Raw genomic sequence first — 16913 nt, forward strand, 5'->3', positions numbered from 1 at the left:
TCCTTCCGCACCCCACATCGGGCATAGAGATGCCAGAGGGCACAGGCCGTCCCTGGCAGAAGGGAGCGTCGCTGACCTCTCAGCTCCGCCTGCTGAGCAGACCAAAGTGGAGTCCTCCAAAGCCAGGCCAGTCCAACCCCAGGCAGCCCACCACATCACGTCAACTACGTCCTTTCTCCAGATGGAAAAGAGAGACTGGGAGGGGCACCAGGTCCCCAGGGCGGGATCTGCGGCAGGCTGGGACTGGCCGCCGGGCTCCACCAGGACACTGTCCTGCCCAGCAAAACTGCGTCTCGTCAGTACGTGCTGTTATCATCTGCTGGGGCCCCTGCAGGCCCTCCCACAGCAAAATGCTGTCCGGAGTCCAAAGAAATATTATCAGGAATTCATTTTATTTGTATCTTGTCAAAATTCAGAGGCCTTACAAGTGACTCTGTGTATTTAAATAACAAATGAAAAAAAAAAAAAAAACTTTGAAAGCTAAAAATCTGAAATGGGTCTTTGATCCAAGAATGGTTTCATCTATATTTATATAAATGCGACCGCCTGCAAAAGGCCAAGGCAGAGCTGAGTGTGCTCTTGTCAGTAAACACTGTTCATTTTATATTGTCTGGAAAGAGAAATCATTTCACATTTGAAACTCTTCAGAACACCTTGCTTCCTCCTAAACATCCATATGCAATTTTTTTTAATTTATTCATTTGACACAGAGAGAGAGAGATCACAAGTAGGCAGAGAGGCAGGCAGAGAGAGAGGGGGAAGCAGGCTCCCCACGGAGCAGAGAGCCTGATTTGGGGCTCGATCCCAGGACCCTGAGATCATGACCTGAGACAAAAGCAGAGGCTTAACCGACTGAGCCACCCAGGTGCCCCCATATGCAATTTTTTAAGATACATGGATATGTAATGTTTGGAAGAAGAAACCCCCAAATCTTTTCTGGAGAACATGATTAATGGTGACTTTGTTCCATATATGTATGTTCAAATTTTTCAGCAAGGAACCTGTATCATTTTATAAGCAGAAATACTAGATTTTTAAAGACTGAAATAGGATCTCCTCTTTTTTCAAAGGATATATAATGTGTCAGTCGTTTCTGTTGTTATAACTCCAATCAGAAATTCTGGACCCAAATATTTCATTTATACAGAAAGGTAATCCACTGTGTAAAAACATTAGCTACTATTATCAAAGTTAAACAAGCCAAAGATAGTGACTTGAGTTAGAAAGACGACATGGGCACACCAGGCTCAGGTGCGGCTCAAATCCCAGCTCCAGCACACACCAGCTGTGCAACCTCGGGCAAGTTTCATGACCTCTCTGATCCACAGTTCCCTGGATCTATAAAATGCCAGCTGTGAGGAATGAAGGACTTCCAGGAGCAGAAACCATGTGCCTGAAGGCATGCACAGCCACACACACACACACACACACACACACACACACCCCAAAAGAAAATCACACCCTCACTTTTATTCTGAATGTTCCAAATGTGGCAAATAGTGGTTGATTAAAAAATTAATCTGCCATTCAAATTCCTTTCATTTGAAAACAGATGCAAATAAATTTTCAAAGTAAAACACAAGACCGGAAAGCAATGTGGATATGGCCACAACCCCCTTTCCCCTGGGCCTCCAGGGGAAGTAAACACCTAGAGGGACATGTGACAGGTCCTCACTGAGTGCCTAGAACTGGCTGGTGGGACTCGGTCCTTAAGTGGTAGCTACTATCATTCCCTCTAGGAAGGCGTGTATCATTAAGTAAGTGCCGTCTTCCTGTCTTAGAACCAACACACAGCGACTGGCAGGATTTTTAACTGTAGTATATTGCTAAGTGCACCTTGTATTCTCTGGGGATGTTACAATAAGCTAAGCAATCGATATGGCTTATCAGATCAAAAAAATATATAAGGAAGATAAGAAGCCAGCAAAGCAAACGCACAGCCTAAACTTTCATGGAAGTAATTACCACCCTATTGGCAACACCCACACACACCACATGTGCATCGATTTCCCCTTTCAATGCTTGGGAGCCAAATCAACATGGGGAGGCTCTGGGCTGTTTGATTCTGAGGCAGCGGGAAGGAAAATATACAGGAAAGAACAGAAGCTGGAGACTTGGCCACGCTCTTCATAATCGGAATTCAAAGAGCACAGGTTCTTTTTATTATCAGAAACTGGAATCTTGACACGACACTCCCACTGGGAAGCTGGTCAGGACCCGCCAGCATTCGAACTATTCCCCGGACAAGGGGGTGCGCGCCTGAAACCTGAAGGGAGGCTGACGGGAATCACCCCACCGGCCAGCTTCGATTCACAGGTCAACCAGCTGCACACACCATCCACTTAATTAATCTGCTCTTGAATTATTTATTATCTTCCCTGAGGGAGAGGAAATTCTTCTTGCTGGTTACCTGCTCTGCTCCTGGGGCTGACAGTTTGATGGAGCTCACGGCTACCCGCCACCCTCTGGCCAAGACAAAAACATAAAGAAACAGCGGCTGAAGTATTGCCGAAAGGGGAGTTGTTAGCCTTCTGGAATCCGAATAACTCCCCAGATCCGGGGAAACACAGAAAGCTCCACTGAAACACACGGGCAGGTACGTGCCGCACTGTTTGGGTGTAATCTGTTCTGCACCCCTATTTATTCTAAATTAGGTAGAGTTTCATTCTCCCTTAACAATGTCAACAACCCCTAGGCTCCTTTCTGCAAAAAGAATTAGACCCAGAATCCGGGGACAGAGGAGAGACCACAAAATCCCATCACTTTCACCGCCTGATTTTTTGATCAGCCCAGAAATTCCTGTGTCTGAATTTCTTCTCCAACGCTCCTCCACCTTCCTAAACCAACTGATTCACAGACTTGCACAATCTAGATGCAAGAGGAAGCCTGGGGACCACCTAGGTCAACTCTCGCTTTGGGGATGTGAAAGGAAGTGTTAACCTGTTCCTTCTCCTCACTCCTGGGAAGCCCTGTAACAGGACCTGCTCTAGCTTAGTTCGTTCTTGAGATAAATCCTCTCACTCCAGAAATTGCCCCAGGAAACACCAGCATCCCACCCAGCCTGCAGCTCTTCCCGTGGGGCAACTGCCCCTGCACACGAGCTCTGGAAGGCTGGTCCGAGACAGAGACTAGCCTCCAGGAACCCCTGCCAGGGTCCCTGTCCACCCCCAGACTCGCAGGTCGGTGAGGTTGCAATCTGCGGGCTCAGTCTGGAACTCCAGACTTCCGCTGTTCTTCTACCCACCAGCTCCCCGCTGGCGAGGGCAAGGGGCCCTCAGAGAAGGGGCCCCTGGGAGCGCTTGCCAAGTGTGGCACCGATCTGTACTGCGGCCTCCCCCTCCCCTTAAGCAGAAGTGCTGCACGTCCTAGACCCCCACTGCACCTGCAGAACCCGGGCCCACCTCCACTGCTCCCAGCCGGGCGCAGCCCAGGAAGGACCGCGGGACGCTGGAGCGGGGAGTCTGCCACCTGCGCGGGGCCTTGCAGCGACTTTGTGGCTGGGCCCGGGGACAGCGGAGGAGGGGGAAACTCGTGGCCCGCCGGGGCCTCTCCCCCACGGGGCAGGCGATCCCCGCCGCTGGTCCCGTCTCCTCCAGGCCCCGCTCACTGCGCGCCCTCTCCAACCGCGCTCCTGTGGTGTCTCCGTTTTGTCTCCAAACGTGTCTAAACGCAACCCACCGCAGACGCTGACATTTTCAATGTTTAATTGTTACAGTTACTCGACTAATTGCCGGGACGGCAGCGGCGCCGCTCCTTCGCTCCCCGCGGGTAGGAAGAAGCAGGGTAGGCGGGGGCGCCGCCGCGTGCCGCGGGCCCAGCACTGGGGCCTCGCCAGGGAACCAGCGCTCCCTCCGCCCCCCGCCAGCAGCCAGGCACCAAGGGCGCGCGCGCCGCGGATTCGGGATGCCCTTAACTGTCCCCCTGACCCGGGACCGGACCGGCCGAGGGTCCATCCTGTAGGTGCGCGGCGGCTGGCGCCGTCCGCCCCTAGCTCCACGGTCAGGTGTACTTCAGAGAAAGCGGGGAAGGAAGGGAGGAACGGGGCTAAAAGAAAGAGCGAAGCCGCTGCCGGTTACTCACGTGCCAGATGGCGAAGAAGATGAGCGCGGCGCACAGCACCAGGGACAGCATGTAGCAGAAAGCAGCGAAAGTGAAGGCCATGGCCAGCGGCGGGGCCGAGCACACCCCAGTCCCGCCGCACACCAAGAAGGTCCTCGGAGGCCAGCGCCACTTGAGGACCGCCCTCCCTCCTAGAGGGGCAGGCTAGGTCCCTTGCGTCGAGGCGGGAGGCTGGGAGGAGGCAGGCCAGCAGGGGAGCCTCGAGGGTCAGGGGCGGCGGTCAGCGCCGGGATCCCGAAGCTGCGGCGGGGGGGACGCCAGTCCGCCCGCCCGCGGACTCACGGCCCGGTGCTCCGGCGTCGCTGGCGGGAACAGTCCCCAAATCGAGGAAACCAGTCAGTAGAAAACTCGTGCAGACCAGTGCAGCCAGAGAGCCTCCGAGGCAAACCCGGCGAGGGCCGCGCGACCAGCTCCAGCGCCCGAAGAGCCGCGGCTTCCCGCGCCGGAGTCCGAGGAGAGGCGGGAGCGCCACCCGGGACCCTCCCGCGCCTCCCCGCGAGCTCCTCCCAGATCCCAGAGCCGCCGGCGCTCCCTCCCGCGAGCACAGGTCTTGCGGGGGTCGCAGGCGCGGGAGCCCCGCGCGGCGACCCGACCTTCCCGGCAACCAGGGTGGACCGGGCGCACAGGGCTCCGGGCCCCGCGGGCCTGCCTGCTCCCCGGGGGCCGCAGCGGCGGGTCTCAGGCCGGGAGCCGCGCCCGCCTCCGAGCTCGCTCCACCTGCTGCTGCCGCCGCCGCCGCCTGTGCCTCGGCCCCGGGCTCCCGCTGCTGCGAGCGCCGCCCCCCCCCACCCCGCCCGCGGATCTACGGCGGGGGCGTCCGCGCTATGCGCGTCCGCCTCTCCCAGGACACCTGCGGCAGGCGGCGCGGGCGGGGACTCGGAACACGTGCGTCTGAGGAGGTGGGAGCTGCGGGAGGGGACCGTGCGTACTCGCGCCCCGCCGCGGCCGCCGCCGCCGGTGCTCGCAGCGTCGCCCGAGTGGGCCGGCCCTGTGTGGCTGGGGACGCGGGACGAGCCCTTGGGCCCCAACACTGCTCCTGTAGTGCCCTTCACGTGGGGCCGCGTTGGCCGCGCTGCCCCAGCCCCTGCAAAGTCCCCCAGGGGCGATTTTCCCTCGGAGCGCCCCCTCACCCCGCTATCTGACTTGCGGTTGGGAGACCCAGACCCTGTCTGGGCTGAAAGGCAGCCACGTTGACTATTATTGGTGTAGGTCCAGTGGAACTGTCCAGAGCATACGCTTTTGGAGTTGGACCCTTTCGTGAAAGTTTCTTAACCTCTTTTTTTTTTTTTAAGATTTTTTTATTTCTTTATTTGACACAGAGAGAGAGACCACATGTAGGCAGAGAGGCAGTCAGAGAGAGGGGGGAAGCAGACTCCCTGCTGAGCAGAGAGCCCGATGTGGGGGTTTGATCCCAGAACCCTGAGATCATGACCTGAGCCGAAGGCAGAGGCTTAACCCACTGAGTAACCCAGGCGCCCCTTATAACCTCTTTAAACCTCGGTTTTCTTATCTGAAAAAAAAAGTGGCTATGCCTACTCCAATCTATGTCAAGGGTTTAAATGGAAACATAAGGAAAGAACCTGGGTGGGGGGGGCTGGGCCTGGCTACACGTTCCCTATGGCGTAGGGTTATAGTCTACACACTTTGCCCCAGTGGCCCAGCATCTTGGAAACGTGCCATGTTTCCTTTGTAAGCGATTTCCAGTCATTTCAGCACATGGTGAGAGTGGGTCTCGGAGCTCCTGCTGTCTTGCAGAGTGCATGCTAAATAAATAGTTGTTGATCAATTCTGAGCCGGGTGTGTTAATCGCCATGCACAGTTATGACTCCAGTGGCTCTGGAGATAAACGGAAGGACTTAGAGAGAGCTAGTCCTAGACTCGCCAAGACAGAGCGAGGATGAGACCTGCATGCTCCTGCCCCAGGGGGCTTTCCTCCATACCTCCGTGTTCTTGCAGCTGTGTGGGCACACCTTCAACTCAGAAACTAGACACCTTTCAATGGGAAGTACAGAAAACAGACCAGCCCAGTGGCTGTTGACAGAGGGTCCACCGATCAGCATTCAACTGCCTCTGGGTGAGGGCTATGCAGGACTGGGGAGGCCAAGTACAAAATGGAAATGTAGAGTTCCCTGTTCAAAATTCTTAAGAATCTCAAGATAGAAGCAGCAGAGCATTCATCCAAGTATGAGGCCCTTCTGGCCACAGGACCTTGGGCAACTGAGGATGTTTTGCACCTGTGAATCCAGCCCCACTCTGGGCTACACTCTTTATCACTTTCTCTTTTACTTGTATGTCTTCTAGTATAAATTCTCGTTCAAGAAAATTTAGAAAATACGGAAATGAAAAAGGATAAAACGAACACCAGAGTTGGCCGCTCTCAGACACCATCGACACCATGGGGCTGTGCTGCCTTCTAGCTCTGTTTGCTTTTCATTGTATATCAACCATTCCTTTATATCAGTTACTAAGGTTGTAATTATACCATACAAGTTATGTGCCACCAAAACAGTAAGAAAATATCACAGGGAGATGTGATCGTTGCAGTATTTTGAGTTCCTTCGGGTTTGATCTATTGTCTTTTGCTTCTGGGGGCTCGTGCTTGTGGGGTCCTCGCTCCTCTGATATCCACAAGGTTTTTATTGTGTGTTAAGCAGGTTTGGTTTTTTGGTTTGGTTTTTTTTTTAAGTTCTTTGCAGAAATTCGAGAACTAAGATGATGTCCTCTTTCCTCAAGGAGGATTTTCTACATCTTTTGCCAGGTAAGTGGGGGACACGAACATTCTAGAATTTTCTTGCTCCAAATGCAGGGTTTGAGATTTTCTAGGGTAACAAGAATACCGTCGTCTGTTTCAGGGCTGGTTTTCTCAATTTACCCTTATTCACGAGGAGTGATCCTTTTAGATATCCGGCCAAAGCAGGTGGTTATCAAGCCCCAAACCCTCGTAGCCCTTGGAACTTGGCTTTTGCCCCAAAGCCCTACAAAGCACTAAAATCCTAATTCAGACTCCTTCCTGCCCTTCCTCCAGATTAGCAAATGCTAATCTTTTGCCCAGGGGCAAAACTGTCTCCCAGTGCTAGGTCAACGGCTCTGGATCTCACCCACCCTCAGAATTTGGCCACAGTAATTCCTTACTCTCTGGGTTGTCTTTGGTGCTTTTCAGAAGATGTTTTTAGACTTTATTCAGCTTTTTAAATTGTTTTTAGTGGGAGGATTGGTCTGAATGACCTAGCTCAGCATTACTGGAATCAGGAGTGTCTTCATCAAAATAAAATATCAAGCAAACAAAAATTGAATCCATTATCCTACCACTCTGACTTTCAAAGTTCCATACATACTTTAGCCTCTGTTTTTCTTGAGCTTTCCCCAGCCCTACTTTATCTTGTGTCTTCAACTGCAGAATTATCTGGGGTAGTAGAATCTCAGAAAATAAGAACCGCACGTAGTTACAGTTTATTAATTCAACAAATGTTATTTAGTGGTGGTGAGAACTGTCAGGGACTTGAAAGATTCCCAGCCTCATTGGTGAGGTTATAAATAACTCCTTCACAAGAGAGTGCTGGGAGAGGAAAGAGGAGAAGAACTGCCCGTGACACAGTAGAGGAAGGCAGGAGAAAAAGTATTGAGGAAAGGATGTTGAGAGACCAACCTACATTGTTTCACCAACTGTAGACATTGAAAAGGAAATTGCTTTTTTTTTTTTTTTTTTTTTTTTCCTAACCACCATGCAGCCACAAGCAGCCATTTGACACTGTTTGAGCTCAGGAGATATACACTTTTCTTTGCCTGGAATGCAGATATGATATAGGGAGGTACAGAAGCCATATTGTGACAATGAGGAAGAAATCAACACATTAAGAATGGAAAAGCTAAAAAGATGGAGGAAGTACCATTGACAACATGACAAAGCCACCAAACAAGCCCTGAATTTCCTATTCTCTGGCTTCTAACAATGTGAGACAATAAAACTTCTGACTTTTTTTAAGGCTCGAGAGTAAGGAGTTCTCTTAGAGGTAAACACAATTCTTTTTTTTTTTTTTAAGATTTTATATATTTATTTGACAGAGAGAGAGATCACAAGTAGGCAGAGAGGCAGGTAGAGAGAGAGGGGGAAGCAGGCTCCCCGCTGATCAGAGAGCCCAATGTGGGGCTCGATCCCAGGACCCTGAGATCATGACCTGAGCCAAAGGCAGACGCTTAACCCACTGAGCCACCCAGGTGCCCCATCACAATTCTTAACCGATACCATGGTTTAATAATGGGGGGTGGATGTTTTCCTAATGCAAGAGGAAATCAGATAATCAGTTCAGGTCTGATATAGCAGCTCCTTGACACCATTACTGTCCCCAACTCCTTTTACCTTCCTGACTTACTATGCTTAGCACATGGATTTGGTTCTCATGGTCACAAAAAGGTTGCTGCATCTCCATCCATGTTGTGGGCAGGACAAAAGAAAAGAGCCAAAAGATTTCAGCCTACGAAGGCATGTTTTTTCGGAAAGTAATGGAAATCCTCCTGAAGGATCTCTTCCATTTGATTGGCCAGCATTCGGACACTCGGCTGCCATCCCTTATTGCAAGTGAGTCTGAGATGAGTCTTTTCTCATTCTGGCCTTTATCAAATAGTAAGGCAAAGAAAAAAAGGTTTTGGGTGGCCTTTTGGATGTTCACATTTCTTCCCTACCCATTAGTGGGATTTTCTCTCATAAAACTTTCCAGTGTAGGGGCGCCTGGGTGGCTCAGTCAGTCCAACTCTTGATTTCGGCTCAGGTCATAATCTCAGGGTCCTTGGATGAACCCTCAGTTCCGTGTTCAGCGGGGAGTCTGCTTCTCCCTCTCCCTTTGCCCCTCCCCAACTTGTGTGCACACTCTCTGAATGAATAAAATATTTAAAATTTTTTTCAAATGTGTAGAGAGGTAGACAAAGGGGTAGAGTGAACATTCTCCTCCGTTATCACCCACATTCCACAACCGTCAATATTTTGCCACACGTGCTTCCTGGTTGACCCAAATTGTATTTGGGTCTCGTTTGTTCCATCCAGAATGTAAAGATTTTCCCTCGAGGCACCTCTCACCCTTAGGGTTTTTTAACCATTTTCTTTCATGTAATTTATCCAACACTAATTTTTCTAAGCTGAATGTCTGCCATTGAGAGCTCCATGCTGAGCACAGTGACCGTATTCAGGAAGCCCCTGTCTTTTGCTGTGCGGGCCTCCATCTCTGTGGGCTGGCTTGTCTGACTCTGGACCATGCCCACTTGCGTGGCACATGTGCACTTGCGTGGGCGAGCTAAGTCTGAATTACAGATTTGAGAGTACTGGATCAATCCCCTCTCCATTTTCTTTAAAATAACTGAAATCTAACCGTGTGTCCTCTTCCCACTTGACTAGCAAGGAATTCAGTATCACGTTTGCCGGGGTTCCCCATGAGATCTAGGGGGCTTCCCTCCACCAAACACTGGGCAGATCCTCTCTCTGCCACTGCTCATCTGCCCACCCTGCTTCCTGCTGCCATCCCAACTGGCCTGGCCCCGGGTCCTCTGACCTCTGGCCTTCTGCTCCCTCCTAGCTGGAGTGCTGGGAGCCCCTATGCCCAGGTGCACCCTTCCTGGGCACCACACAGCTGTGTCTGTGAGGTCTTGCCTCCTCCCCGAGTCCTGGGGGTCAAACAGCATAGAGGGGTCTCCTCTCTTCCAGAACCCCAACTTCAGCCTCCTTCCCGTCTACAAGACTTTGCTCCCCACCTCCTCCTGGTCATTGGCAGAGTCATTCTCCCCTCTCGTCTCACCCCAGAGGGGCATCTCCCAGAATCTCTCCAGAACTGGAAAGATCTTTGACTTCTGAGATCTTCAACTTTCCACCTCGAAGTTGTATTCAGCCAAAATTCACTAGTATAACTGCAGCAGGGATGGTCTGGTTGTCTTGAAAGTTTCTGTTCTGATTGGTAAATAGCATAACGGTTATGGTTGTGGATGGGAAAATTAATAAATAATGAAGTTCTAAGTGAAACTCATCCATTGATTGTTTCACCAACTGTCAGAAGCTGTGACAGGGGCCCATGGTGAGCACACCAAGACAGGCTCGTGTGTCCCAGGGTGCACCGACTCTTGACTCCCAGATCTCTCCCTGGCCCTCACCTGCCACTGACTCCAACAGTCACTACGTTTGTGCAAGGGCTAAATGCAGTGTTCCAGTATTTCTGCATTTCAGAATTTACCTATAGAATATTAAAGGTGAACCGATGAAAGAAAATGAAATGTGGATCCGTTTGTTACTGTTCACTTAAATATGGTCCACCTCTATCTTCCGAGTCTGCAGAGAACGAAGAGTGATACTGGCAGTGAATCACAGTCCAGAGCCCCTTCTCCCACACTCCCAGCTCCCACACACACAACAATTACTACAAAATCACATAATACATGAAATTATGACAAAATAACTCAACACTTCATAATAATTTGAGCATTTTTTTAAAAGATTTCATTTATTTATTTGACAGAGAGAGATCACAAGTAGGCAGAGAGGCAGGCAGAGAGAGAGGAGGAAGCAGGTCCCCACCAAGCAGAGAGCCCGATGTGGGGTTCCATTCCAGGACCCTGAGATCATGACCTAACCTGAAGGTGGAGGCTCAACGCACTCAGCCAGCCAGGCGCCCCTAATTTTAGCGTTTTTAACAAAAATACGAGCATCTCCTGGATGCCAGGGAGGCAAACAGGGCTGAGTTTAAGGGCAGATCACATTCTCCCAAAGCTCACGGTTTCATCAGATGATGGTAATTCTCAATAAGAAAAACAGTCCAGAGATCTGTTTCACACAATAATGCACTTGAAAGAACAGAACTGCTAAATTTAAATGTTTGAAATGTTGATAAAATGACTAAAAATATTAAGAAAATGCCCTGAAAATATGAACACTAGCCACCGTCGGCTTAAATATGATAGAGCATTTCCAAACATGAACTACTCAACAGCCATTTAAGAGAGAGTACGACCTAGATAAACATACACTGCAATCCCTATCGTCCCTCTTATTGGAAAACATGTATCTCATGAAAGGAGAAAACAAGTTATTTGTTTATAAATCAAGACAGTAAAATATTCATTTTCTATGAAACTTCAGTGTTTTGCATAAAAGCATAGTAATAATTTATTTTTTATTAACATATAATGTATTATTTGTTTCAGGGGTACAGGTCTATGATTCATCGGTCTTACACACTTCACAGTGTTCACCATAGCACATACCCTCCCCAGTGTGCATCACCCAGCCACCCCAGCCCACCCACCCCCTCCAAGTAATAATTTATCTTAAAATGAGAAATTTAAATTGAATGTTGGTGGTCTTTGAAGTTTGTAAGGAATCATTTCTGAAATCATGACAGAACATTATTGTCAATGTTTGAGAAAAATGGCATCAATGAGAAATATATCTGTAGAAATCTTTTGTTCAGGCGGGGCTGATATCTCTATGTTAGGGAGAAAGTCTGGCATTTCAGACAGCATTTTAGAAGCATATCTAAATGTTTTAAATTTAAATTTAAAAATTGATTAAGTCACTGTATTCAGTTATCCCCGGGTGATACAATCAAGCATGTAAATTCAATAAACCACTTTAAATTTTTTCTTGGTAAGCTTTATATTTATTACTGTATTAGCCTGCTCTGACTGCTGTAACAAAATGTCACAGACTTTGGTGGCCCAAACAGAAGAATTTTATCTTCTCACAGTCCTGGATGCTGGGTGTCCAAGGTCAAGGTGCCCGGAATATAGTTTCTGGTGAGAGCCCCTCCCCCAGGCTGCCTGCTGTGCCCCCACATGCCTTTCTTCTGTGCATGCATCCAAAGAGGAGGAGGGATCTGTGGTCTCCTTCTCTTCTTACAGGGATACCAGGGCTATCAGATTATGGCCCCATTGTGACCCCACTTAACTGATATCCACCTCTGTATAGTCCCCACCCCCAAATATACCCACACTAGGGGTTCAGGGTTCAAGTTTTGGGTCCACAACAAATACCATACGTCAAATACACAGAATTCAGTGCCATGATAATCTGGGGATAAAGATTAAGAATTGAGGGGCACCTGGGTGGTTCAGATGGTTAAGCATCTACCTTCGTCTCAGGTCATGATCTCCAGGTCCTGGGATCGAGCCCCATGTCCTGCTCCCACGTCAGCTAGGGGTCTGCTTCTCCCTCTGCCTCTCCCCCTGCTTGCACTCTCTCTGTCTCTCTCTCTCTCTCAAATGAATAAATAAAATTGTTTAAAATAAAGGTTAAAAATTGAAAGACTATCTGAATCTTGATGGGCAGCCTGTAACGGTGTAATGCAAAAAGAATTTAGAGATTTTATTTTTTTATTTTTTAAAGATTTCGTTTTTTATTTATTTACTTATTTATTTGAGAGACAGAGCGAGAGAGAGCATGGAGATTTTATATTCACTTTACTGTAACCTGTAAAACAAGAGTGAACATTTGGAAAATGACAAAAGAATTTAGAGAATAAGCTTTAGTAAACAATAATGATGATATTTTTATATATATAAATGATATAATGACATAATGATATATACATATGATGATATATAATAAAGATATTTCTGTTCTCTCACTTTATAAGAAATAAGTGTTTCTGTTAAATCAATTTAATTCAACACTCAATAAAGTAATTAAGTAATTAAGCTAAGGATAAGTCAAAGAAACCACAAAGAAACAAAGAAATATGTTATACCACTTGAAACAAAGCAAATTATAAATCCTAAGAAAGCTCTTCGAATACCTTAGTAAATTACTTAAAGGGATGACACAAGAAGCACAGTGAATTTTCCGTTGATTAAATATTGTTACTTTGTGAAACTACATTTGCAAAGCTCCATGGATTGAAGGCGATCAAAAATTAGTAAGTCAATCCGACTCAGGAAATACGTTCCTTGAGGACAGAGAGGCCCCGCTGGGCCCCAGTCTCTGATCACGGGGCTCCGCCACTGCACTGGGGAAGACTTTGGCTCTTCCAGCCTCGAACCCTTGATAAGTGCTCCCAACACCACGTGGAGCAGAGACCGTGCCCAGCGGAGCTCAGTCCAGAGCTGAGTCATGAACAGATAAAGACTAGCTGCTGTTTTCAAGCAGCTGAGGTTGGGCGTTGCTGGTTGTACAGTGATAATTGCGAAAGTCCTTTATTCACCAAACGACCTTTTTAACGTGGAGCCCACTGTGGACAGAACTCACAGCTTCTAGAAAGGGAAAGCGTCCAGTAAAGCAAATGCTCCTGTAGTTTAGATAAGCTGTGCCTCCAGATCCCATAATTCCCGTTTGCTCTAATTCCCACAGCGCCCCCCGCCCCGATCCCTTTCCAGACACACGGCAGGAATTCTCTGGGGTCTGGGGCAGGGTGACTATTGACATGACCCCACTGTGCCGCCCCTTGTTTTGTTCTACTTGAGAATTCGGATAGGAAACTTGAGGACTCAGGCTTTGGGGTCATATGTGACAAATCTCCCCCTGCCTCCCCACGCTGGGAGCGCTGTGCCATTCTGAGGGACGGTCTCAGGCGTCCTGCAGAAAATCTGAGGCTAGAAAGTCTAGCCTCACAGGGAATGAGTCTGTAACTCTCAAGATGAATGTTGGGCCTAATTTTACAGTCTGAGTATCGCTGTCATGATTTCCTTTCCATTCCCACCCTCCTCCCCAAACCCCAACTCCCATGGGCCCCAAGAAGCCTCTCTTCTGGCCAAGTTCTGCAGCCTTATCCGCGCCCTCTCTGCTCCCCCAGAACTTGGGCTTAGAAAGCTGTGAGTCCCTTCATCAGTTATCAGTAATACAAACTGTATTCTCCGTTTGTATGAAGGGTTTCTGAAAGCGTTGCTTAGATCAGTGTCTGCATACGCACACACGTGCGTGCAGTGCGCACGACACACACGCCCATGTGTATGCACACACATGTACCGGGTGTGTGCACACATACACACATGCACAGGCATGATCATGCACAACCCCCTCCCCCGTGCACACGCAGGATGGAGGAAGTCCCCACAGCTGCATCTGAATGAGCACCACTCGTGGCGGTGACCCCAGCAGGGAAAGACGACAACCGTTGAGCCTCTGGGAGAGCAATCTGTGAACTGTGGTTACTTCTTAAGTAGGCTCCATGCTGGGCGTGAATTCACCACCCTGAGGTCCGAACCTGAGATGAGAATGAGAGTCGAACACGTAACCGACGGAGCCACCAGGCGCCCCTACATCGTGGTTATTCAGTCAGTGCCAACTGCTTCCAGGCACCAGGCCCTGGGGCCAGCCCTTGCCGCGCCTTGTCTCCCTTCATCCTCTCACTCTGCCGTGTGTGTATCAGCATCTCCCTTTCACCGGCGGGAAACCAGAGACTCGGAGAGGTGAAGCGCTTGCCTGAGGTCACACAGAAGACTGTAGGGTCAATTGGGATTCATGTCCATATCTGTCCCACTTGGAAGCCTGATTTCTAAGACAGGGAGGCCTAGGGATGCAAAGACACTTAGCAGCTAAGTCTTTGACAGCACAAATGGGCTGGTGGGTTTTTTAAGATTTTATTTATGCATTTGAGAGAGAGAGAGAGAGAGTGGGCACGAGTGGGGAGGTGGAGGAGGGGCAGAGGGAGAAGCAAACTCTCCACTGAGCAGGGAGTCCGAGGCAGGGTTCAATCCTAGGACCCTGAGATCATGACCTGAGCTGAAGACAGACGATCAAACAACTGAGCCAGCCAGGTGCCCCACAAATGGGCTATCTTATAGTTTGATAGGTGGGGCCTAAAAACAGAAGTTCCCCAGTTGGAACCACGCCATCTTTTGCATTCCGGGTGTGCAGGGCAGGGAGTGGGTATCAAGATGGGCAGGCCTGATGAATCGGTGGTCTCCCCTGATCCTTTGAAATGGGCCTCCAAGAAACCCATCTCTCTGTACTGAGAACAAACCCGTCCCCTACGCCATTTGTAAGGCCCAGCGGTACAGAGACGTCAGTTAACTTTGCCAGGGAAACACAGCTGGTAGACAGAGGGGCCAGGATTCAAACCCAGGCGAGCTGACCACACAGCTGGTTCCAAAACACCGCACCTCACAGAGAGCCTGGACTAATCCTCCACATTATACACGACTTGAAATAGAGGAGGAACTTTATGGAGGAGCTGACCCTTCAGCCACAGCTGGAAGCACAGGCAGGACTCAGGGAAGGAAAGGGGCGCAGGGTGCCGACATGGGTGCTCTTTCACAGACCTCGGGCTAGAACTGTTGGGCTAACAGAGTGAGATGGGAAGCATAACAGGTCTTGAATGCCAAGGCCTGAACCAAACGAAAACAGCTTCAGGGGAAGTCAGAGTCCTGCCTTTTCCAGCCTCCCCACATCACGTCTCGGCACGTGTAACTGTAGGGGAGGAGCTGTTTCTGCAGCAAGACCCTCTAAGTCTTCCATGGAAACCCACACTCATAAACAGAGAACCAAAGCCCTAGCAGGCTACAGACACAGAGGCCAGGAGTCCCGGCGGACCCTTCCCCTGGGGGCAGGTGTGACAAGGAAGGGCCAAGGGCTGTGCCGGGAAGACAGGGGCACATGTAGCCCCACGCTCACAGTTAAGATGCAGAATGGTCATAGGGCAAGGGCAGGGAGTTATGGAGGCTCCGTTATTCTGATTCAAATGTCAACTGACAGTAATGATGTCACCACATCATCCCTTCCTAGGGCCTCAAAGAGGAGGAGAGCAAGGAGTGGCCGGGAACCCCCCCACCCCCACCCCCGTGCATAGCAGCGCATGGAGCTTTTGCCTGGGAACAGTCAACAACCCCATTTGCCTGATCGTCTGGCCAAGGCGAGGCGACAGCAGACCCAGGCAGGTCTCCTGAGCAGTAAGGGTTGCCTTCCAGCCTTTCATCTCAGAGCCTAGACCTCTGAATGGATCCCAAGGGGGGATCTGGGAGGCGGAGAGTCATCATACAGCCCTTGTGATGGCTCCAAACAAAGGTGGGTCAGGGAGAAGCAGGTGGGGTGGCCCAAGGCTTGATGCTAACAGAGCTTCCGAACTGACCAAGCAAGCTCTCAGGGCAGCAGGTTGGGCCAGCAGGCTCCAGAGCCTGAGAAGCAGCCACCCAAACCCCCAAGTCTTCTTTTGACTCCTAGAATCAGCATCATCAACTCAGAACTAAGAACTAAGTAAGTTTTTCCTGGTGCTGCCAGCAAAATGAAAAAAAAAAGTGCAAAAATCGAGTTAATTACTCGGGACATGTTGGCAGACACCTCTGCTTGTCAAATTCCGTGGTTGTCTGAATGGTTATTTACATCTGAATTAATTTACACTATAGGAGTTTTAAATAATTTTTTTTTTTTTTTTGCTAAAGTAGCCGTAAAGATACTACTAGAAACTATGCTGTTTCTGAAAAATACTTCTCCTTCATCTCTGATGTACTGACAGGCGCAGAAAACCCTGCCACAGGGCCACAGTCCTGTGCTAGCAGAGGTCCCAAACAGGAACTCATACAGACGTACTCCCTAGAGCCAGCGCTGTCCTCCCAGCTCCTGGAGCCTGGGCCTGCACCCCAGTCCTCATGATCTCGCCGAGTGTGCATCCAAGGCAAAGGCCCTAAGAAAGCCTGGACACTGTTTAAAATTTAAAAAAGAAATGAGGGACGGGGTCCAAAGATACAAACCTCCAGGTTCAAGATAAGAAGTCCTGGGGGAGCGGATACGGCTTAGGGAGTGTAATTAACAGCACTGTGTTATAGATTCGGAAGTTGCTAAGAGAATGAATCTTCAAAGTTGTCATCATGAGAAGAAAAACCGTAACTCT

The 16913-nt window shown here is 49.5% G+C and overlaps 1 protein-coding gene across 1 annotated transcript in view; it reads right to left on the minus strand.

Moving 5' to 3' along the window:
- The window catches only part of CNIH3 (cornichon family AMPA receptor auxiliary protein 3), a 91893-nt gene extending 87047 nt beyond the window's left edge, over nt 1-4846 (minus strand). The window contains exon 1 of the mRNA XM_032319105.1: nt 4081-4846. Coding sequence (XP_032174996.1) covers nt 4081-4161 — 81 coding nt within the window. The 5' untranslated portion in view covers nt 4162-4846. The remainder of the gene's footprint in view (nt 1-4080) is intronic.
- Nucleotides 4847-16913: the final 12067 nt, after the last annotated feature.

This window comes from Mustela erminea, chromosome 17 (genome assembly GCF_009829155.1).
Source record: "Mustela erminea isolate mMusErm1 chromosome 17, mMusErm1.Pri, whole genome shotgun sequence".
NCBI classification, from domain to species: Eukaryota; Metazoa; Chordata; class Mammalia; order Carnivora; family Mustelidae; genus Mustela; species Mustela erminea.